At 42.2% G+C, this 24333-nt stretch overlaps 1 protein-coding gene across 1 annotated transcript; it reads right to left on the bottom strand.

The window, feature by feature from the left end:
• Positions 1-35: 35 nt before the first annotated feature.
• Positions 36-24333, bottom strand: NR4A1 (nuclear receptor subfamily 4 group A member 1). Its single transcript, XM_026717482.2, has 7 exons — positions 24054-24333; positions 14531-15363; positions 7907-8036; positions 6608-6759; positions 5069-5271; positions 3392-3570; positions 36-2305 (listed from the first exon to the last, which is right to left on the bottom strand). The coding sequence occupies exons 2-7, from the start codon at positions 15359-15361 to the stop codon at positions 2049-2051; spliced, it is 1752 nt and encodes a 583-aa protein (XP_026573267.1). The 5' UTR covers positions 15362-15363; positions 24054-24333; the 3' UTR covers positions 36-2048.

Here is a 24333-nt window from a genome sequence, read left to right as displayed (position 1 = left end):
GAATATGCAAAGCTAGAATAAGCCAAACTCAGCCATTTCATATTAAAATCTTAAAATTTATTGTATGTAGCTATATCAGTTTGGCTTATTCAAAAACATGATTACAAACTGTGGCTTACAGCAAATCTGTGAAACCTACAGCAACTGAAAGCACTGAAGAAAGCAGAACATTAGTGTGAAAGTCACATCACAAATGGATTGGGGTTGCACGGACATCCCGCTGAAGTCCTTGGTACTCTCTGAACTTAGTTATTTGCTTGCAAATGCTGAAGCTTCTTGGTAATGTTATCAATGCTAGTAAGTATGGGGTTTGCTCCCTATTTATATGCAGTAGTTTGCCCTGTCAGTATTGATGGGAGTATGCTTTCCTCCTTGATAGTTCCTTGATTAGGGTATTGTTTTCTGTTTGCTTGTCTGGTGTTAATCCCTGCTTATCTGGGTATAAGCTTCTGGAGAGAATGTATTCTGTTCTTTTTTTGTTTCCTTCTTAGCTTAAGGTTGTCTCTTTTGAATGGCGTGTAAATAAGGTTTATTTCTATGTGTTTGCTGATGGCAAATTTGTCTGAATGCCAAGCTTCCAGGAATTCCCTAGAGGTTTTGGATTTGGATCAGACAACCTTCTGTGCAAAAGGCCTGTTGCAATCATCAAAGGCCCAATCACCCAACAGGGTTGAGAAAAAAAGCCTATCACTGCTTTCTATAAAAGTGTAAAATACCATAGGAAACAGTGTTAGTTTCTGGCCTTACGGTTGTTTTTTTTCTTTCCTTTCTATTCTGGCCTCTTCACTTCTGTTCTGGATGTGAAGCATGGGATGAGAGCCATGTTTTCCCCTGCACAGAATTCTCTAGTTTCACAGAACCTGGGCTACTCTGGCATATAAATGATCAGGCACAGAAACAAGTGGGATTAAGAGTTACATTACATTACATTAAGAGTTACCGGGATAATCTTTTTTATTCAATATATTAAATATATATATTTATATATATTAATAATTGGAAAAGTCACATACTGGAAATTGGAAAGCAGGGACAGACAAATATAAATGTCAAAAATGGAGGACTTTACAATACAAAGTTATTTACATATAAAGACAGAAGGTGTCCTGCAGGTGTAGAGCGATACACAACTGTTGGTGGCTCAAGACAAAGAGCCTTCCTTTCCTCTGTATTTACAAACCAACTCATCGTTCTTCTTATATACATCTTTTACAAAGAAATTACTCAACAGAGCAAAACAGCCACTGTCTAAGCAGAAGGCGGGAGGGACATATGCTTATTTACGGCAAAACTCTCCCTGAACTCTACCCCTACCCCCACCCCCAGAGTTGCACCAAGGACAGGATGCAAGCAGCTTCTAGGCCGAGGGTTGGAAAACTTCACTTGCCAAACCTGTGAGTGTAATCCAGGGCTGATGACAAGGTCAAAAAAGAGAAGGCAACCATTTTTTTAAAAAAAAAAAAATTCTAACTGGCCTTCAACTGTCAAATCAATGTAAAAGTTCCATTCGTGACACAGACAGTGGCTCCATGCAACACTATGGAAGAAGGGTGCTGGATTGCACACAGAGCTGTTGGCAGGTCCTGGAACAAGGCAGCATTGTTTAGGGATTGTGCATGTAACCCGAGAAGGCACACAGGGCTTCCCCCACAAGTAAAAAATAAAATAAAATACAAACTCCAAGGTGTCCCAAGTTCAGAGAGAATTACATGGCAATTCTTAAATGTCCCGGTAACCTCTATACGTCAAGGGAATGAGGGGGAAAGGGCTCGTACAGTGTTTATGGTTTTCAGTCTCCAACCACTGGACTAACGTTTTAAAACACTCTTCTGGAAATATCTCTGGAAATATTCCTGCCAACTTCCCTCTGGATGGAAGGTGGCAGAAGCTTTTTTCTGCTAGTTTTTTTTTCTCTCCCTCCGAGGAAGATAAATGGTGATGGTGGTGGTAGTAGGAGGCAAGATGAGGAGAAACCCAAACAAAGCCACTCTCCCCCAAAGAAAGCACCGTTTGGTTCATGGTAGTGGTGGCTTCCTTCCACCTAGTCCTCAGAATGGCAGTGTGTCCATGAATATTTTATCCACAATTGGAGGAGGGGGCACCAGGTCTTCTAGCTTCAAGTAGAAGATGCGCTGTAGGCCTTGAGTGCAGAGGGTGCGGAGCTCAGGAAGTTTGCCCAGTAATTTTGAGAGGCAGTTGGGCTGTACCTGCTCACTGGTGATGGAAGTCATGTGGTCCTTAAGGCAACTGACAATGCGGTTCTGGAGGTCTTCAACTTTCTTTGGCTCCTTTAGCCCATGGCGATCTAATTGAGACATCAGAGTTGGGTAAGGAACAGGGAAAAAATTAATCATTAAAGAAATCAACAAAAGTCTCATTTCAAAGTGCTTAGATATACAACCTTTCCTGGAATGTATTAACAAAGCTCTCTATCCCTGATGTTGTGCTGTGGAAACTAATAGGAAGCTGTGGTTTTTACAGAAACATTCTCAGTTATCTCTATGGAGATTCTCAGTCATCCAGGTCACGGTTGCCCCAAAGGTGCTTTTTCAGGAGGCAACTGGACTTCCTTGTTTTTCTTTGAAGGCATTTTGCTTCTCATCCAAGAAGCTTCTTGGAACTCTAAGCTGAAGAAGCTTCTTGGATGAGAAATGAAACGTCTTCCATGAAAAAACAGAAAGTTCAGTTGCTCCTGGAAAAAGCACCTTTGGAATTCTCAGTTATATAAATCTATGCCTCAGCAGCTACATCAGAACAATCCTGCCTTATGTTTCACAAAAAATGAACACAGAAACAAGCAATGTGAGTGAGGCCTTCTTTTGGACATATCAGTTTCATCACATAAAGACATAAAGTGTACCTAAAGTGTACAAAAAATGGGATGCTATGAATCTTTTTTTCAGGGATCTCCAGCAAATGCTGCCTGAGCCACGTGGTTTATGATGACTAAGTTGATTATTTTCGACCTCCCTAATACTAGATCCTATTCCAGGGACAGAACGTTTGGTCCTCCTAATGTTACTAAATTGTAACCAGACAGCTATGATTAATGCTGAGGGATGCTGAGAGCTGGTATTTAGCACCTGAAACAACTGGGTGGACACAGGTTTCACACACTTGACTTAGACATCGGTTAAAATATTTTCACATAATCTGGAGCCCCCTTCAATAAGACATTACAATTCTGGCTCATTGTAGAGCTTAGAATCTCTCAATTTCCATATCCTTAACAAGCAGAGTTGTTTGATCTCCTTAGGATTCCCCTCACCCTCCCTTCTCCTGCTCTCTGCTTGTCTCTCTGTCTGCTTGTCCATATATTTTTCCTTCTCTCTGCTTGTGTCTTTGTCTACTTGTCCATATATTGTTCTCAAGAGCCCTCCTGTCCACCTACCTGTAATTATGACAAGTGCTGCAAGACAGGAGAAGGAGGGCACATCAATGTTCATGCGGTGGAGGTTCTGGGAAAATTCTATGATGGAATCTATCCATTCTCCAAAACCCCGGACACACTGCATACGATGCAACACAACGCCGTTACAGAAGATAAGTTTGCCTTCTTCTGGCTTGGATCTGCAAGAGACAAAACACTGTGTAGTCAGAGAAGAGGCTCAGACACAGACCCCTGTAATGAAATATGGTAGTGATGGCAGAACTAAGCAGAAGATCCCAAACTCAATCTCTGGCTTTTCCAGGTAGGGCTAAAATCAACTCATCACCACAGACCCTATGGATTAAGGTGACAGTTAAGTGCAAGCATTTCCTTCCTTACCAATTGTGGCTGGGAAGGGGTGGCCCACTGAATCTAAGCAAGCGTGGGTGGCTTTTGTTAGTTCTAATTATCACATTTAGAGTTGCTTGTGTGAATTACATTTTTATTTACTGCTTCTCTCAGAATGAATTCAGGGCAGCAAATATAGCTCTTGCATGCATCAACAGATAATCTATTTTCTTCTCTTGGCTACACTGTAAGGTGGCTAACCCAAGCAGGTGTCATGAAGCCAAGATAAACTTCACCCCAAGCTATTTTAAGCCAAAGTCTGACATGCTATCCAATTTATTATCTCAACAGATTTCCTTTCTCATCTTGCAGGATTACCTTGCTACTTTGAATATTGCTCTTACTTTGATACCTGCAGCCAGCCCCCTATGTCTCTCAAATGTCATCTCTAATGTACTACTGATTGATTTAGCTGCACACAGACACAGACATACTTTTATTTTAAAAATCCTGAAATGTTAGTTAGTTACAAGCAAAGAATAAAAACAACATACACTCGCTTTTAAAAATTCCTTTAAAAATCCCCGTCCAGAAGTTCTCTACTTTACTGAACTAGGAGAGTGAGTTCATTCTTACTGGCATCATTGCCCATGGCAAATACTCAATAGCTATGTGGAGTATAAATTAAATTAATGAAATAATTAGAGCAGGCAGCCATCATATATTTTAACATTAGTAATTGTAAATGTCTATGGAGATTTTCAAGTCATCCAGGTCATGGTTGTCCCAAAGGTGCTTTTTCAAGAGGCGACTGGACTTTCTGGTTTTTCTTTGAAGACATTTCCCTTCTCATCCGAGAAGCTGAAGAAGTCCAGAAAGTCCAGTTGCCTCTTGAAAAATCATCTTTGAGTAAGTAGTAGTAGTAGTTATGATGGTGATGATGATCAATACTGAGGATGCAAAAGTCATAAGGCTATGGTATTTCCCTGTTCTGATGTTCAGAGCACCTTCAAGCCACTGGTGCTATTTGGTTCCATCACTGCAGAGATCAATGTCCATTTTCCTTGCCTACTGGACGAGGCATTTGGAAATGGTCACTGAAATGCACCGGAAGTCCTCCAGGTGGAGCTTATCCACAAAAGGCATCCCACCCTCTTTTTTGCTGTGCTCCTTTGGTGTTAAGGAGCACACATAACATTTTAAAATGATGCTAAGCAAAGCTATAACTCAAAGCCACTGAATGGTTTCATGTGAACTGTTTCTAGATTGCAAAGGCTAGGAGCCAGATGAGGGGGCTAACAGACATGATGGTTTGCTGTTTAACTGAAAGGAATAGCTGTGACATGTTACCTGTATGCTAGCCGTAGAATGAAGAGCTCCAAAAAAGCAGATTCCAAAAGCAGGTCCTGGTCCTCTTTTGGAAGCTCCAAGAAGCCCTGAATCTTCTCTGCCCATTTCCGGATCACGTCCATTGAGCCCGTCAATAGGTCGTAGAACAGCTGCACATCCATGCAGTCTTCCTTCTCAAACTGATAAGAGACAGATTCCTGGAACTGACAACACAAGCAAACAAGTCTTTAGAAAAGAAGCAGTGCGTTTCTTGTGAGGTGGCAAGCAGTGATTTTCTTGAGATCAGCAAGACACAATCTAGAAGGCACACTCAAGAGTTCCTTTATTCTCTAAGTCACTGAAGTGCATCCTATAAAATCCCTTCTGGCACTCTTTGGTTCTGGCAGGCTATCTAGCATGAAGAGCTTCAGCATTGTAGACTATGTGCTCTAGAGCACAGGTGTCAAATTCACGTTGTCATGGCAGCATCACGTGATGTATCGGGACTTCCCCCCCGCCTTTGCTAAACCTGGTATGAACATGGCCCGCATGTGATGCATCCAGCCTGCGGGCCGGAAGTTTGACAGCCCTGCTCTAGAGGATGGGTAGGACAGGCCACATAAAATTAAAAATAATAGCTTATTTAATAAGTTGAAAAGTGAAGAGTTTGCTCCTAGATTATCTATCAGGTTATTACATGATGGCTATCAGTAATCAAATGCAGTAAAATATTTGCTTCATCATTAGTCATTCCTAGCTGGGAATTCTGGGATCAATAATCCAAACATTTCATGCATGCTATACATAGGTTTCTTCTCTTTGCCCCAAGTTGATGCACCATCACCAGGGTCAGATATGAAAAATCAAACCTGTAAATGTTCATATATGGTAATTGAATCTATATGCCATGTTGTATTAAATGTTCACTTTTAACAATGGTAATTAAATGTCAATTAATTAAAACTTGACATTGCAAAATTGAAAAGTTGAATTGTCATATGAAGAGGACAATGGCAAAATTTCTATCTGTAATTTTAGCCAAAAGAAATTGGCTGCTTCCATCCACACAACTTTGTTTTAATGTAATATATTCATATTTATATATAAACCTTTCTCTTTAATTGGTGACTGAGAATTTTAAAAAGTACATAGATACACAAATCCATACAGGAATGCCTATCACTGCCTAAAAGGACATATGAACAATACTGGATGAGAGATCCACCACCATTCTTCTGATGCCATTTACCTATTTAACTCGGCAGGGATATTTCAGGCATAAATATTTCATGCGATATGAGCCACAGATGGCCAAACCAATAAACCAAGTGTGCATTTTATAAAAAAGCATATTTTCTCACTTCTCAGTTTCAGAAATTCAACACCCCCAAATGCTAGTGTCTAGGGCAGGGGTCTCCAACCTTGACAACTTTAAGACCTGTGGACTTCCGCAGCCACAAGCTGGGAGTCGAAGTCCACAGGTCTTAAAGTTGCCAAGGTTGGAGATCCCTGGTCTAGGGCACAGAATCTCACATTTCCAAAGATGTTGTAGAGAAATACCTTGGAATAGTCGAGTTTGGTAGCGCTGGGTACAGAATCTATGTGTGCTCTCACAAGAGAGGAGATGAGGCTGACCGGTGAAATATCTTGAGCTTGTTTGGGCTTGGAGGGCAGCCGACCACGTCGGCCTTTCAAGCTGTCTGTCCGCACCACTGAAACAAGAGAAAAAGGGAAGAGGGGAGACAGAAAGGTGAGGAGAGGATTATAGGCAAGCAAGAGCTATCACCAAGAGAAGCCCACAATCTAGGAACAGCTGCTGCTTCTTCTTTTTTTAAAATATCAAGGACCACAAACTGAATCTCAGCCAGAGGCATATGATGTTATGCTTCTGTGCAGCTTAGCACCATCCAATGGGGTTTAGAGCTGTGTGGCATTTTATGAGGGCTTTTTATAAGGACAGAATGCAGCATTCTCTCAAAATTGGATTGGTTTGGGTTAGCATATATCTGAACACTGATATTTTGGCTTGTCTTATTTTATGGTTTCCTTTGATGCAAGATTTATTCAATAAATCACACCAAGGATTTAAGCAGTGCGTGACCCTGGGTCAAAGAATCTAACATCCGAGGAATTACTCTGAGCAGCCACAGGAAGTGGTCAGAAGCTCCAGCTTCCTTTCACTAAATTTTCAATCTTAGAAAAATCCATAGAGCAAAGTGATGTTCCATGGGTTGCTTCCTGTCACAAGGCTCTGAATAGCTCAATTCCAAATATGAATATCTTAATGTACAAAACAGGGTACCAGCCCTATCCCACCCTGATATTGTACACAATACAGTTCACGTTGTTTGGCTTAGCACAAAGAGCCAGGCAATTGTCCATACTGATAAGTCATTCTTGAAGAATGGATGTTTTCTACCATTTCAGCCCATCCCAATGGCTACAAAGAGTTTTAGACCCTCCTTTGCAATTACAGGTACAAGCAAGTGAATTGCATAATAAATGTAGATAAAATCCCTCCTCCTCCTCCTCCTCCTCCTCCTCCTCCTCCTCCTCCTCCTCCTCCTCCTCCTCCTCCTCCTCCTCCTCCTCCTTCTTCTTCTTCTTCCTCTTCCTCTTCCTCTTCCTCTTCCTCTTCTCCTTCTTCTTCCTCCTCTTCCTCTCAACCAGTTGCCATTCCTCCTGCAAATATTTAATTTGCTCTGGGAGCCAAATATCAAATTCCTGCCTCTTGCAGCCCTCTTTAACCTGGGACCTTACAGGCATGTGAAAGCTCAACTATTAAAATGCCTCACCAGCCTAGATTTCAGAGGATCTTAGGGTGAAGAAGCCTAGTGAACAGGAAGGAACATGCCTCACCTTCTCTGACCATTCCCACAGCAAGGCACTTTTGGAACCGACAAAACTGGCACCGGTTTCTCCGCCGCTTGTCCACAGGGCAATCTTTGTTGGCTAAGCAGATATATTTAGCATTCTTCTGTACTGTACGCTACAGAGAGAGCATAAGATTAAACTGTTATAAATAAAGGGCATTTCAACCTTGGTGACAGAGAATCTGAGAAGTATTAAACAGAGATATATTTCTTGCAACATTTTTACAACCTGGGTGGTGGTTTCTCATGTCATCAGGGAGTCATCCTGTAAATATGACCAAAATCTCATGTTCCATCTTAGTGTGTCTTCAATGCACAGCTAAATAAATATCTTCATTTACAGGTAATAATATTCTAACATCACAGTAGTCGAAGCTGAAAGAATGTCAATTCATCACCTCTGCTAAGAAAGACTGCAAACTGTTCTAAGAGAACTCCCAGCAGCTCCAGCCTGCACTGGTAATTGTGAAGGATGCTGGAAACAGTGATTCAACATGTGGAGGATCCAACATTACCCATTCTTTTGCATTATTGGATTGTGGTATCTACATAGTAAGACACCCACCCACACATGCACCCAGAGTCAAGACAGGAAAGCATTTTATCTGAGGTGACATTCTTTTCATGATGCTACATGTATGACAGCCCTAGTGCACTTAAAGTCACTGTACAGATGATTCAGAAATCCTGAATAATACACCTTTCAAGTATTTTGGAAAAGCAGTGATTACATCTGTAAAGTCCTCTTTCCATTCAATTGGTAGAGATACAAGGGAAGTCAAATTCTTCAGAAGACAGCTCTTTATTCATCCATAGGCATTAAACCTCTATAGTTTTCCCAGTTTCTAATTTTAACAAATGTGTTCATTTCACCTTGTTTTGGCTTTTTTTAAAAAAATAATCTGCTTGGAAATGTATACACACTTTTCTAAGAATTCTTGCACGCAAGTTTCTTTACTCTGAGCTTATTTATAAGTCTTGACAGCAGGATATTCAGAGAAAGGTAATACAGTCATAGTGGGACTGTGAACATACATCAACATAAGTCAAATGTCACTTCTTTGGTCAGGCACATTTAACCAAAGGCAGGGCAATCAAGGTATGTGTTGGGAGTGCAGAAATGCCTAGAAGTTGGAGAGCTTGCATTTTTTTCTTCCATGTCTTCTTTGTTTTTCAGGCTGAGTGGGGGCTGTCCTCTTTCCTTGGAGAACTAAGACAATGTCGTTATGTGCATAGCATTCTCTCCTCCTATTCCCCCCCGCCCCCAACAACCACAATCTTGTGAGGTTGGTTGGGCTGAGAAAGAGAGACTGACTTCAAATTACCCAAGGAACTTGCATGACTGAGGGTAGGTTAGGACCTGAGTCTCCCTGGTGCCAGCCCAACTATGCCCAAGACGCCTCAGAGGCTAGACCTGCTCCCGCTGTTGCCTAGTAACAAAGAATAAAGAGACCTGTCTGGGCCTAGCGTTGGCTGGGAAACCCAGCCTAGAAACAGGCTGCAAGCAGAGATGGCAAGCTCAAGGTATCAGAGAGAGTTTTCCAGTGCCGAAGCCTCCACTGACAAGAAAAGACAAAAACACTCTGAATCTTCCTAAATTATATATGGAAGAAAATTTAAAATGGGCACAAAGACTGCAATTATATCTGCAAGATACAGATGAAGAGCAACAGTCAGGAGACTGTACACATTGTATAGATGGTGCATGGTACAGGAGAGAAAGCTCTTAAAAATCCTTCTATCTATGCAGACCAAACCACCAAAACATTAGCAATAATTCTCATTGTATTTCAAATGGATTGGGAGCCTGTCTGGAATACTCTATCTGACTCTATGCTTTCTTCCCCAAACCCCAAAAACTTTAACCTTAGACTTTCTACTATTGACCTCACCCCTTTCCTAAGAGGTCTGTAAGGGGCGTGCATAAGCGCACCGACGTGCCTACCGTCCCTGTCCTATTGTTTCTTTTATTTTTCTTATATGTATCCATGTATTCATAACTATGTTTTTACTTATACCTATTATCTTGTAAGCAATTGACAAACCAAATAAAATAAAAATAAAAGTCCTGTTTTTCAATAGGCCCAGTTTTAGCAACTTCGTAACAGTCACTAGATGGCAACACAGAGAGATAGAACCTGTCTCTCTGCCATCATCTCTTGGTCACTTGAATGTTTGCATCCTGTGTATGGCAGACTTATTCCCAAAGAAGCATGGAGATAAGTTAATGTCATCATATTCAAGAGAAAAATCTCAATATTGTACATTTGGAACCACCACAGTGCTAATCCAACATTATATTGGAAAATACCACAAAATAAACAAGACCTCATTCTTAATTACTGGGATATATAAAATGTTTAAATATATCTGTGTTTTGTATACAAAAAGTGGTAGCTATCTTACATTAAACATTGCAAAGTAAACAAGAGATAGTTTACTTTTAACGTAAGTTAATATTTGTAAGTAAAACAGATGCAATGTTGGTTATATTACATACTAGTAATACCAGTATTAAACTTAATAATGAAGTTTACTTTTGGCAGAGATTCTCATTTGTTCCTTTTCCCTAGGGACCCCCTAACCCTTGATCTGCTTCTAAGCAAAGCAATTTTCTCTAATGCAACATACTTGTGCAATTTTCTTATTATAGAGTTGTATATATTTTAGTCCAAACTGCAAAATTAGAAAAGTCAGAATGAACTTTGTTTTGGCTTGATTTGGGATTGTATTGACTTTGGAATTACAAATTAGGTTCATATTCAAATATGAAGCAATTTTTTTTGTCCCTTATGTATTTATCTGTTCTAGAGAAGTCATTCCATCAAAAAAAGGTTTATTCTGATCGCAAAGTCAATCACCTGTGTTAAGATTTGCATGCTGCAAAACAGATGTGCAACTGATTTACTAGATCTCCAAAACACAGCCATGAATGCCCCCTTTCTAACCATCTTTCTAGAATAGCGCTGGCTAACCTTTTTGGCACCAAGTGCCTCAGCTGTGCTGTGCATCCCTGTGCATGTGCCCCTTCCTCCCACGCATGTGCATGCATCCCTGTGCATGCCCCCCATCACCTGCGCATGCACGGCAGAGACCCAAAGACCAGCTGGCTGGTGGGAGGCATGGGCGCGCATGCACGGCAGAGCTGAGCTGGGACAATGGCTCGCATGCCTACAAAGGGGGCTCTGTCTGCCACCTCTGAAATGTGTGCCATAGGTTCGCCATCCCGGTTCTAGAATAGACCCACATTGCAAGGAGTCACCTGATTGTTACACCACCATAACCCATCAAAATCTCCCTCGTGTCAATTTTATTTGTATGATTTTCTTCTTGGAGTTTGCAAAGTTTTGTTCAAATTTCTGTTTTTCCATCTCTTATTTCATTGGGAAATAAGATATCTCTTATTTCAATTTAGCTCTTTAGCTAAATTTGTGACCTTAGTAGCTTTCTTTCACTTCAACCCTAATCTCAGGTTTATTGGGAAGCATCTACCTCCATTTCTATCTAGAACATAATCCGGACTGGAACAAGTGGATGCCCCTCCATTTGTCTCACCATGGATTGAATCCCTGTCTCACTTAGAAATTTGTGGGGAAAAACATGTGCAGTTAAGGAAAAACCTGTTAGTATCCCCATTCCCCTATGATTTCAGGAAGATTCCATTCTATATATTTGGAAATTATTCATATTACTGTTTACATTCAAAATTGATTTCAGGCCCATTCCTTCTGCCAAGATCTTGGGTGGGACAGCTACCGGTTATTTGCAGCAGGGAACTTTATATCTCAGTGACATTAACACCTTTATTTATGGTTGCAAGAAAGGAGATTTGCAGCCAGTTTAGCATGATCTACACTAAAATGGCTCTCTGTAGGATATGTTGAACCACCACTCCTATGATTCCCAGCCAAGCAGGCTAAATGCATCTGGTGGTTAAAAGATGAGCAAAGATAAAGAAGGCCATGTAACACAAGAAATCACATTTAATACTAAAACTCATATAAAACCAAGCTAAAGTATAGGTACTCCTTGACTTACAACCACAACTGAGCCCAAAATTTATATTAAGTGAATTTTGTCCCATTTTACGACCTTTCTTGCCACTGTTGTTAAGTGAACCACTGCAGTTGTTAAGTTAGCAACACGCATGTTAAGTGAATCTGGCTTCCCCATTGGCTTCGCTTGTCAGAAGGTCACAAAAGGTGATCACATGACCCTAGGACACGGCAGCTGTCATAAATATGAGTCAGTTGCCAAGCATCTGAATTTCGACGACGTGAGAATGAGGGTGCTGCAATGGTTGTAAGTGTGAAAAATGATAAGTCACTTTTTCCAGTGCTGTTGTAACTTTGAATGGTCACTAAATAAACTGTTGTAAGTTGAGGGCTACCTGTATTTTGATAAAGCAGTTTTGGTGATAATGCAGCACCTGTTAACTGAGTTCTACTGAGTTCTAACACAATAATAATTAATGTTCAGTGAATCACAGGTGGCGTTAAATGTACCGTATCAAGGCACCCTTAGAATCACTGGCTGCTTTTCAAAAATCTTAGCTTTTATGGCCACACACCGGCCAGACGTACTGATTTAGTCACCTAGCTGAGCTCCATAGGAGCTCTTGAAGCTCCGCTCTTCTCAGCCGGCACACAAAGAGCCCTTCCCAAAGAAAAGAGAAAGGCCTTCTTTCTCTTACAAGTACCGCTATTCTCCACAAAGGCAGGGAACGCCCTCCATTTCCTATTGCTGCCAAACCACAATGCAAGGGAGAATTCAAGAGACGGAAATGTGTGTTGTCGAGGGGCCTCCTTGCCAGAAGCGCCTACCCAGGAGAGCACATTAGCGGTTGCTCAAAGTAGCCCAACGTGAGAGGAATGTATAGCCTGTTACTCTGGTGTATATTCAGAAGGGTCCATCCCAAGGGAGCAAGGTCTTTTCTTCGTCAGGCTGAGATTAGACAGGAGAACTACGCTGTGGGCTTCAAGTATGAAAAGGGAGTGGGAGCGAAAACCGTATTTCAAGCTTTTCCTTACATGTTGTTGTTAAAAAGGAAAAAAAAAAGACTTGGCAGTAGTTAACTTGAAGCCTTCTGGCTGTTGCCAACTTCCAGTTTGGAGGGTCCTGCTGGCTGCAGCTGCTGAAGTTTGTACTTCAGCAACAACTGGAAAGCTGTAAACTTAGCTTGTTTACTGGCTACCTGATAACATCCTGAAAGTAAGCTCGTGCCCCTGAATGTTAGTTTTTGCATTAGCTAAAAGAGATTATCAGGATGCAGATATCTGCAGGTGTGGAGATAGGGAATCCCAAAGTTTGCAGAAGGCCTAAGATTTACAATGAATACTTGGGGGAAGGGGGTCCCACAAAGCACTGTGAGGACCGACTGAATCCTTGCTGAGAGAGAAAACACCTGAAAAAGACTTTTCAGGACAGCCTTCCTCAGCTTGCTGTCCTCTAGATGTGTTGGATATGCAGCCCCTGGATTTCCCAGTCAACTCTGCACTGAAGACTTTCCCGGTCTAAGTGCCCACTCAATAAACAGTGGTCAGACTAGAGAAGCTGAATACACTAACTAGGCTAATTTCAGATATGCCTATTTGACTATGTTCTCCTCTCTATTCCACCCTGGTTACAGACCTGTCTCTCCTTCGGCTTTTGTGACCTTCCAAAATCTCTGCGTTCAGAGGAGCAGTGACCATCTTTGGGATGCCCAAACCATCCAACAGATCAGCCTCCTCCCACCTGGCATGCTACAGGTATGTCCAATTACAATCCCTATCATTCATAACCAGTTTCTCATTTTCTGTTTTTTTTCCCCCCCCCAGAATTATGAACAGACATTTCAATTCTTCCTTGTGTATCTGCAATGGTCCCCCATTTTCCATCCCTTCCCTGAAGACCTTGCCGCTTTTCCTTGTGATCTTTGCAGAGTAGCCTTTCCCCAACATGGTGTCTGCCAAATCCAGTGGCCTACAGCTCTTTTTAATTTTGGGCTTAGCCTCCGCACACCCATTTTTACAGCAATCTACAATGCCTATTGGGAAGGAATTCTGTGCTCCCAGGAGCTACTGATTCTTGGCTGCTTTAGGTCTCAACAGTTTCCAGATGAAATAAGGGTAGCCTCTGAAAGACACAGAAGGATTGATATGGACTTAGGGCTTGCCAGAGCTCTTCTACAGCCTCCCACTGAAAGAATTTCCCCTCCCCCCCTGCCACCTACCCTTATGAGGGGAAGAGAGTGACCTCCTTTATTTAGAAAGCAGTCAGAGAAAGGTCTCATGAGTCATCCCTGTGGCAGTCAACACAGAGCAAAGGCTTTTCCTTTCCCTCCCTGGAAAAAGAGGTCTTCAAATCCCTGCATTCTTTGCTGGAGCTTAGGGACATGCAGAATGCTGGGATTGTCTTCAGCCAGTCAATCCCAACCTCATGCCCATCCAATTGGTTGAGAATACAGCTCCACAGCTATCCTAGGAAGAAGCCAAGCTGGTTAGGAAATTCGGTGAGTTGCTGCTTCAGGCTGACTGGAAGACCACTGGCTGGAGAAAGCTGTTTTAATAGAACGAGAAGTTTTGGAATCAAGTCCCAGCACTAGTTTGAAATCACACGTTCCTCTTACCTTGAAAAAGCCCTTGCAGCCCTCACAGGTCCGGACACCGTAATGTTGGCATGAAGCGTTGTCCCCACACACAGCACAGCGCCCTTCGTTGGATCCAGGGCTGCGTGTCTTTGTCGGAGAGAGGGAATTGTCCATCAGGCCAGAGCCATCTAGGCCTGGTGAGGCCTGGCTGAGTGGCAAAGGAGAAAAATGGACTGAGGAGGAGGTTTGCGGGAGTGAAAAGACTTCTCCATCCACCAAGTGCTGGTGGGCCGTCGGTTGCATCTTCAGCGGACTCTGGGGTGGGACTCCAGGGCTGTGAGCCGAAAGGCCAAAGGAAAAATAAGATGGTTGAGCTGAACTACTTTTGGGAGGTTCTGCTGATGCCACCGCCACCCAAGGCCTCATGCCCTCATAGGTATGAGTGGGGGAATAGCTTCCAAAGGAGTTCTCCCAAGTTGGACCTTGGGAAGTCTGGAAACTTGGCGTGGAAGGAGAAGGGACTGAGCACGGACTGCCATAATAGTCTGAGCCGCTTGAGGACATGGTCTCATCCAACTGGCTGCTGAAGGGACCAGGGTAACAACCGTATACTTGGAAATCTTCCAGCTTGAAGGATGCGGTATTGGGGTTCGCAGCTGGAATCTGATAGAGGAAAGCGTCAAATTCGCCTGTATAATTGTCCATGAAGGTACTGAAGCTGGGCAGAGTAGTTGTGGCAGCAGAGATCTCAGTATTGACCAGGTCCATGGTGGGTTTGCCAAACTCAGGGGTCAAGAGGTCTGCTGGGTAGCGCTCGTAGGACCCTCCATTCTGAAGCGAGGTCCCATATTGTGTTTGGATACAGGGCATCTCTAAGGGAAGACAAGGATAGGGAGAAGGAGAAAAATCTACCATTAGATATTGGAGAGATATAAAAAGTCCATCTGTGCTCTAATTTAGAAACTCTCATGAACTGATTTGGCAGAAAAATGATCATAAAGATGCCATAAAAAGGGAGAATCTTGTAAGTTTTCCCTGATCTACTGACTACCGGATGAGCTAAAATGATATTCTAGGAGCTCTTGTCCCAGAAATGTGGTTGGCCAGAGAAGACTGGTCTCCATTAGGCACCTTTACAAATATGGTGGGCTTTTATTAACATCAGTACAAATTGTTATTTTAGGTTTAATACAAACCAAGTCCCTGGCCTTGAACCTCCCTCGATCTTATTTCTAAACTTTTATTTACCAAAGCAAGGAAGCACAAATGGTGATGGAAAGAGTTTGGGGCCCTTGTTAAAAGACTAATATTTTGGATGCACTATTTCTTCATGGGGCTATTAAGAGGGCGATACAAGATGTTCTCCTTCCTTTCTATCTCTTGATATTCCTCTCTGCTGAAAAGAGAACAGCTATTAAATAGTCACGATATTGAAAGTTGGAGTAAATTTTATTTCTTGACCCTTGCGAGTGAACGGTAGTAGTTTTCTTCTCCTCACACAGTTAACGGGTTTGCTGCTAACATTTATTTCTACATCTTTTGCTTTATTGTTCTTCCTTGATGAAATTGGGGTACTGTTCAATTTTTTAAATTTTCTGGATATGTGAAGCAACAGTCATACACTGGTATGCCACAAGGTGTGCCATGAAGAGCCTCACTACATACCCTGAAGAAAACATTCCTAAGTTTTTGTCTGAAATTAAAAACATTTCTGCCAACACAAGAGGCAAGTGCAAAGGTAAACCTTTGTTCACCCAGAAAAAAACCATTCTTCCAAAACAATGAGGCATTATAATGCAAACCCAGCTGTAGCTTCGCAGATTCACTCAATATACGTATCCCATCTCCTTGATTAATGTCATTTCAGAGAATAACGAGGGCCAAATATTGCACACGATCCAGTGTTTTGATGAGGGAAAAAAAGAAAAATGAACAAGGCAAAGAAATAAGAAATGCAACGAACACAGAAGGGCCAGCAGCTCCTGAATTTTATAGTGGGTTCTCTCTCAATGTGGGAGATAAGAACTAAAGCATTAAGCCAATACAGGTAGTCCTTGACTTACAACAGTTCATTTAGTGACCATTCAAAGTTACAACGGCACTGAAAAAATGGACTTATGACTATTTTTCACACTTACAACTGTTGCAGCATCCCCATGGACATATGATCAAAATTCAGGTGCCTGGGATCCAATTCCATGACGGTTGCAGGGTGCCAGGGTCATGTGATCACCTTCTCCAACCTTTTTGACAAGCAAAATCAATGGGGAAGCCAGATTCCCTTATCAACCCTGTTCATAAATTATCAACTGCAGTGATTCACTTAACAACTGTGGCAAGAAAGGTCATAAAATGGGGCAAAATTCACTTAACGAATGTCTCAACAACATAAATTTTGGGCTCAATTGTGGTTGTAAGTCGAGGACTACTGTAGTATCCTGAAAGAAACAGGCAAACGTTCTATCAAGGTGTTCCAGGTGGGAAAAAAACCCCTCAGCATATTTCAAGAATTTCTTTACGAAAGTTAAAGGACTGAGGTAGCCATCTGTTTACTTAAAAACAACTTCAAACTTTAAATGACAAGCCTGCCAAGGTATTAACACCTGATCAAAGTCCTTAATTGTTCTTGTTTTCCTGCAGTGCCTGGGATTCCCACAGCTTGTTAAAGATTGATTTTGAAATTTCTACTGCTGCTATTCATTCCATCTTCATTTTACAAACTTGTAACATCAATATTTCAAAGTTCTCGAAATAACTTGATATATAAAAAAAACAAGGTAGAATTTAGTTTGGACTCAGTTATAGATCCGGTCTTTCTCTAATATTATGAGGCAACGGGGTTTTGAATACTTGAACTTCAGGCTGGTGAACCAAGGAGCGAAGAAAATGTGTCCTGCCCCTAAATTATGTTTTTCTCTTTTCTTCCCAATTTCACTCTCAATATCCTGAAAAAAATGCCCAATCCTAGAAACAACAATTCTTTGCATCACAATCAGTGCAGTTATCAACAAAAAATGGGAAATGCTATATGTTGCTGCCTTGCCAGCGCTGCAGAGGAAAACTAGAGCATACAAAAAAGAAGTTTTGGTCATGTTGTTATCCTACTTGATCATCCCACTTCTATCTTATTGTAGTTGTTTCTTTCAAGGAGATCCATTTAAATGTCAGCAGCCTCTGACAAGGAACATGAAAACTGAAGTTCTGGGAAGACAGAATCTCAGAGCTTTATAGTGTCTTTGGCCCTTTCCAAAAGAGGAATTATAACTGGTAGCATTAGCCAAGATGGAAGTCAAGTCTGTATCAGCCACTCTTGTGGCAAAATGAAAATTGGTTAGGTTCTGTTACCAAAAGCTGCTGCTTTAACAGAGGAAAGAATGATGGGAGATACATAGAGAATTCCAAGAGATTTTTAACACTACACCTTTGAAATAAGGCTATCATCCGTTTCTCGGAGCTCCTTTTTAGTAGCTCGGCATGCAAATCTTTAGTTGGAAATAATCCTCACTCTGCTAATTAAAATTGATAAAAAATGGCAGACAACCTGGAATTTGGATGGGTAAGAAATGCATCACTCAAGAAGTAGCTATTTGTAGTTTTTGACTTATGACCACAATTGGGTCTGGAATTTTGGCCACTAAGCAATGCAGTCATTAAGCAAATCATCCTGTGACTGGATTGATTTTGCAACCATGTTTACTGTAGTCGTTAAGCAAATTTGGCTTTCCCAATTGGCTTTGCTTGATGGAAGTCTGCTTGGAAGATTGTAACTGATAATTACTTGATCACAAGATGCTACAGCCATCATAAATGCATGCCAATTTCCAAGCACCCAAATTGTGATCACATCTTTTTCACTTTGTTAAGAGGCAAAAGCCTGCGCCAAAAAGAGATTTTGAAAAATTGTTGACTTTTTTAATGCATGCCATTCCTATGAAGGTTTTCCCTGTTAATTTGTCCCCAAATTTTAGCAAGAATTCAACATGTTATGCGAATCAATATCCTACCCTAAGCTCCTAAAGAGAATGTGGCAGAGGGACTACTACGATTTCCAACAGCTAGGGAATTCGAGTCCCTTTCTGAGTTTTCATTTGAGACGAGGTTTGCATTTACAGCCTACACTGGTCAAATCTGCTCAACTTCTCTCCTTAAAAGAAAGATCTTGTCCACGCGTCTTTGGAACCTCATAACGGCTCTGCACACCCACTAATGCTATCTGATCTTGTTATTCTGCATTCCTAAAATAGAACTCGGCCATCCAATTGTTAAGGCTTGTTATGATTTGTTCCAATGTAGCAACAGGTGATACCCAGGGCTCCTCGTAACACAGGATTTATTAGCGTACTCTCCCCAGAGGAAGTTCTGATGTCTGCCAATGTGAGAGAGAGAGAGAGAGAGAGAGAGAGAGAGAAGGATCAGGCTCCCTAGGCAATGCAGGACTAGGGAGCTCCGTTACAGGGGCTGGAATCCTAATCTTAGGTATTGCTGCTAGCACCACAAGGGCTGATTGGACAGCAGATATTTAGCAAATAGGAAGGATCAACAGTGGGCCTTTTAGCACAAAGCTCGGTGCGATACGTCTCATGTTATTAGTCCTTACTGTGCAAGCTTTTTAAAAGTCCTTTTTTTTAAAAAAAAAGCAGCAATCATGAAGTCTTTTATTCCAGCCTGGACATTTAGTTCTTTGTGATACTGTTCTAATTTGAACCCTTCCCTCCCCCGTTGCCTTTTTAAAGCCTCCATGCTAAATCTAACTCTACAACAATGACACAGTGATATTAGTCTACCAGCTCCTGTGGAGAGGGGGAAAAAAAAAGGACAGCCCTTGTAAATCAGAATTAAAGGAAAATGGCTTGACTTAAATATCGAAATAAAAGTAAGAGTAGAGACAAAAGGGCTGAAACACCCATGGACTGAGAAATCAATAATAGAAATACATGATGCTGTGAAAGTACAGGATGAAATTGAGCTAATTGAGGTGGAATCTGAGAAAGTTCATGGCTGCTCCATCGTTTTTTGCCAAGAGTCTCTATATGGAAGGTCTCACACTTTGCTATTGTCCTAAAAATGCCCATCACCACCGTCTACTAAATCCAAATGCCATCCAACTCTCCACAGCACTCTGCGGCTCACAACAATCAAACGAAGCAATTGAAAGAAGAATTCTTGCTCTAAGAGCATGGCATTATTAAAAAAAATGAAATTCTTTGACAACGGACAATTTGACAGTAGAGGGGGTTAGCTTTTAATCTTCCACCTCAGACCTGCTGGATATGCAAACGTTTTAAGAAAGAAGGATACCCCTTGTTTAGACCCTGAAGAGCACTGCCTGATTTTTATACTGATTTGACATTCGAAGCCAAAAGAAGGGCAGGCAACACACTTCTGGTGAACAGTCCTATAATAGAAGTCTGAACCCACCCAATAATTACCTGGGTAGATAATAGCTAGACTACTAGATATTTCTACCCTCTTCTTGAAAACAGGTGAATGACCTGTTCTCTTCCGGGACTGGTGGTTTTTCCCACTGTGGCCATAAAGTATTTTTTAAACGGGATTCACCAGAAAAGGCATTTCAAGATGCTTCAGTTTCTCTCTTTCTCAGTGCCTTCCTAGCTGCCTAAAAATACCTCTGCTCGGGCATCTATGGCTGGTGCTCCAACCCTTTTCCACAAAGAGTCTCACCAGGGAATCATGAGAGGAGAGCTGGAATTATAACCTCTCCTTTGTAGCAAAGAACATTGTCGGAAGCACAAGTGTCTTCTTCCTGCAGGCACTGTTGCCATCGCTTTTTCCTCTGTGTATTTCTCTCACAGTCCTCTACTATCTTCTAGTGGAAACGGCACAGGCGTTGCTATAACGACACACTCACCTCTTTACCCTGCGAGCCGCCCCTTTGGGATCCTTGTTGTTTTAGCGCACAAATGGCTCCTGTAATCACTGTAAAACAGATGCAGCAACAGATGTGCTACTATCCCCTGCCTGATAGGCAGAGCAGCATTGTTTGCAGAACTTTGCCGCCCTGCACATCTCCCCCCCCTCCCCACCACCATCATTTGACAGCTTCCGTTTACCTTCAATGGCTGAGACAAAAACAAAGGCACTAAAGGTAGTAAGACTGAAGGCTGGCTGGATCCCCACTGCAATCAGCAGGATGGAAGGCTTTGGGACCAGTGACCAAGCACTGCTTGCCTTTGGATAGTCCCAGAGAGTTGCCCTGGAATAGAAAGGCTGACATCTCATCCTAGTATATCAGTTCCTCCCAACACTTAAGAGCCAACGGCTAAGTTCTCTAGAACAATGGCAGCTATAAACCAATCAGGGGAGAGATGACTGCTTTGAGAAGGGGAAATCTGTGTCTTCAAGAGGTGGCTGAACTACAATTCCCATCAGCCCAAGACAGCCTGGCCAATAGCAAAGGATCCTGAGAGATAGCTGAACGGGAAGGTTAGCAAGTGGCTGCTTGAGGGGAACAGCACAAGAAGCCCATCATTATAGTGCTCCACACAGCCCTACAATTTCCTCCCAATTTGTTGGACTGCATTTAGACTTTAGAGGCTGCTCTAGAGCACCCTCTGCTGTAGAGCTGCAGAACAGCAGGGACAGATCAACTTCCCAGCAACTGGATTATTGCTGGGTTATGTATGCTAATGTAAAACCACAGAAAAGATTTTGAACTCTGTAAGCAAAAACTGGCACCATTCAGCATAAATGACCACGCTGTTTCCAAGAAGAAATACTCAACAGCTTAAGGAAACTTGCAACAGGAACAGACTGTTATTGTCAGTTCGACAATGGGTGGAATGATCTAAAAGAAGCTTTTCTTCTTGAAAGCTATTTCTTCGAGGCTCAGATGTTCCAGGACTGAATCCACTGCTTGTGCTGAGCTGCATCTGAACAAGGGCAAACGGATTCTGGTATTAGATGTCCAACTCTTCCCTAGTCTATGCAGATCCTTTCCCTAATTTTCAGGTTTCCTACGCTTTTTAACAGTTGCACATCAAGATACTCAACTGATGCAGCGCTCCGTACTGCATAAATGGCAGCAGTGAGAAAAATTGCACCTGTCAAGATGTCTGATCTGCAGAAAAGATAATCAATGAGACTCAAAGCTTATCAATGGAAGAGGTAAGCACGGGCTTCATTCCAAGAGACCAACCCCCAAATGCTGTTTTTGTGTAAACACAAGCTTTTTAAAAGCTGAAATAACCCAGCTGGCATTTTCCCACTTTCTGTGACCAAACAATGGAAAATAAAATAATTTACATTTCCCCGTTTTCTGCCTTGACACTAGCAATTTTCCATAGTAGAAGGTGTCTTAACGATGACATACTGAAGGCAATGGGTTCTCTTCTTACCTAAGTTTCTGTCCTAGGCAGATTTGCCCTTAGAACAGAGCTGCCCTCATTGTTGGATAAATATGCACAGGATTGTGGTATGTAAAATAAATCAAGCTTTTGGGAATGCTGTGATTACCCCACATTGTTCTGTGTAATTGCTGAGATTCTATCTAGGATTCAACCCATTTTATATTTCGAAGCTTCCTGGTCTCAATCTAGGTTTTCAAACCCCTTACTTGATTCTGGGGTGACCAAGACCACTAAAGGGGCTGCTCACAATGGACAAAGACAAGACTGTGGCAAATGGACCTCTTCAGCCTTTGAAGTCCAGCACACAGACTTAGAAAGAGGGGGAGCCCGCCACAGCAAAGGCTGCCAGGTGCTCAAACTTGATGCAGCACCTGTCGCTCTGAACACGCCAGGAACTGCAAGCCCTCTACCCCCTTGCAAAAGCCACATGAAAGCACCAGGGTATGAGCTTTGCAGATTTATGTCCTTCAACACCTGTGATGGTACCAAGCTGCTCAGCAGATCGACTCACAAACATGCATAGGCACACTCACCAAAAAAAAAAAAAAGAGCATCGCTTTGGAAAGGGAAAGAGGACAGAAAGAGAACGAGAACATTAGAAAACATTTTTTTCCAAAGATGTCCACTTTTTGAAAATATGGAAATATTTTGAAAATATGATATTATTTCTGCATGTAGGAAGGAAAAACGTAAATGTGCTTCTGTGCACACAGATACACAATGCACGTTGCCCTCAGATTAACAAAAAAATGCAAGTATAAGAGGACTGGCTGCAAGCAGAGTAAGAATACGAACTTGGCACAAACAGCTTTTCCCATAGTGACCTTCCAAACAGAGAAAAAGGCATTTAAAGTTCTTTTCTCAATCTGGTTTGGGCAGAACTGATATATTCAGCCTGGCGAAGTAGTAAAATATCTTCAGATATCAAAGAAGTGAAGAGTCTTACCTGTTTGTCTCCGAAACATGGTACAATCATGAGGCCTTGCACCTGGATGCAAGGACTAGGTGTACAATATTACTTTCCTTATCAAGCGTCAGATTGCTTCACTTATTAATATCACATTTTTTCCTCTAAAAGAGTCAACTTCCCTTTTCCCAAGTGAGGTGTCCATCTACACATCACAATCAAGGTCACAGGGCATAAAAATGGCAAAAAGTATCCAATCACTGGCGCACATCTGCCAGGGCTCCCACAAGCTCAGGTTACAGCAATTTTGTCCTTTAAAATGCAAATGTAGACTTTTGAAAACTGCTTTTGGAAACAAGTGCACCATTATAGTTGCCATCAGCCAAGCCCCCAGCCAGATCCTCTTGCAATTCAAGCTTCAAAGTACAAATACCTCTTTTTAAGAGAAAAAGCCTGCCCTTGTACGGATTAATGCCTTAACTTTCCAGTTGTCCCATACTACAGAGGAAGAGCCAGGCAGATGACATATGGCAGTTCTAGTAACTGTCTAAAATCTGCAGATCAAAACACGTCTATTTGAATAATCGCGTTGCACTTCATGCAGTTAAAAGTACGAAAAAGCAACAGAAGCGACCGCCGTTCTTTCAAATCTCTTCTTCACGGATAAACTCTGCTCTGCTCTTGCAAACGGACTTGCACACCCACCCACACTTCTTCCCTTAGCAAGGCTTTGCTGCTGCTCGAACGGCCCTCCTCACTATTTATTTATTTGATTTGTCCATCGCTTACAAAATAATAGGTATAAGTATAAACATGAATACAGAAAATAGGTACGATTAAATGGGCACAATAGGACAGGGACGGGAGGCACGACGGGGCACTTATGCACGCCCCTTAATTATTGACACTATTTCCTTTCTCATTGTGCAGCACATCAGAGGATGAAAATCCAATCTCCCTTAATTTCCCCTCCTCGCCCGCAATTCTCGCGCCTCCCTTGTAACTTTTCAACCCGCCAGATCCCTTCCGATCCCCGAAACTTCTCTCCTCCCCGCCTTTTCCCCAACTCGCACGCCTCTCCCGATTCGATTTAAATAAATAAATTTTTAAAAAAGCAAGCATCCCGCGTCCTGCAAACCAGTCAACGCCAAGAATAATTAATAAATACATAGTCTATTATTATTATTATTATTATTAATAATAATTCTTGAAAGTCACGAAGCACTTTACGAAAAAGCAGACGGGGGATGGAAAGGGGGGGGGATCAACAAGAGAAATCCACACATACCCAGCGGGAGCAGAAAAATCTAGCTGCGGTCTCTTCCCACGTTTACATACGAAGGTGTTGGGCAAGTCGGAGAACGTTTTAAGCAAACCCAAAGCGCGCCGGGAGAAGCGCCGATCCTCGCCGCCGTCCTCCTCCTCCTCCTCCGCCGCCGCCGCGCAGATCAAAGCCCAAGATAGAGCCCGAGCGGGAGAGCGAGCGAGCGAGTGATCTGCCTCCAGTCTAGACGGCGACGAAGCCACTGGGGCTCACCAGCCCGCGGCCGGGAGATTCTCTTAAGCTC

This window comes from Pseudonaja textilis, chromosome 2 (assembly GCF_049901715.1).
Source record: "Pseudonaja textilis isolate UNSWEBS1 chromosome 2, rPseTex1.2, whole genome shotgun sequence".
NCBI classification, from domain to species: Eukaryota; Metazoa; Chordata; class Lepidosauria; order Squamata; family Elapidae; genus Pseudonaja; species Pseudonaja textilis.
Note: the sequence above shows the minus strand (reverse complement) of the source record. Positions and strands in the feature narration are given on the sequence as shown.

Coding starts and splice junctions, on each gene's coding strand:
- NR4A1 (XM_026717482.2), bottom strand. CDS start 15,361: ATGCCCTGTATCCAAACACAATATGGGACCTCGCTTCAGAATGGAGGG. Junction 3,571..5,068: donor ATTCTACGGCTAGCATACAG/GTAACATGTCAC, acceptor TGTCTCTTGCAG/ATCCAAGCCAGAAGAAGGCA. Junction 2,306..3,391: donor AGCACTTGTCATAATTACAG/GTAGGTGGACAG, acceptor TGTCTCAATTAG/ATCGCCATGGGCTAAAGGAG.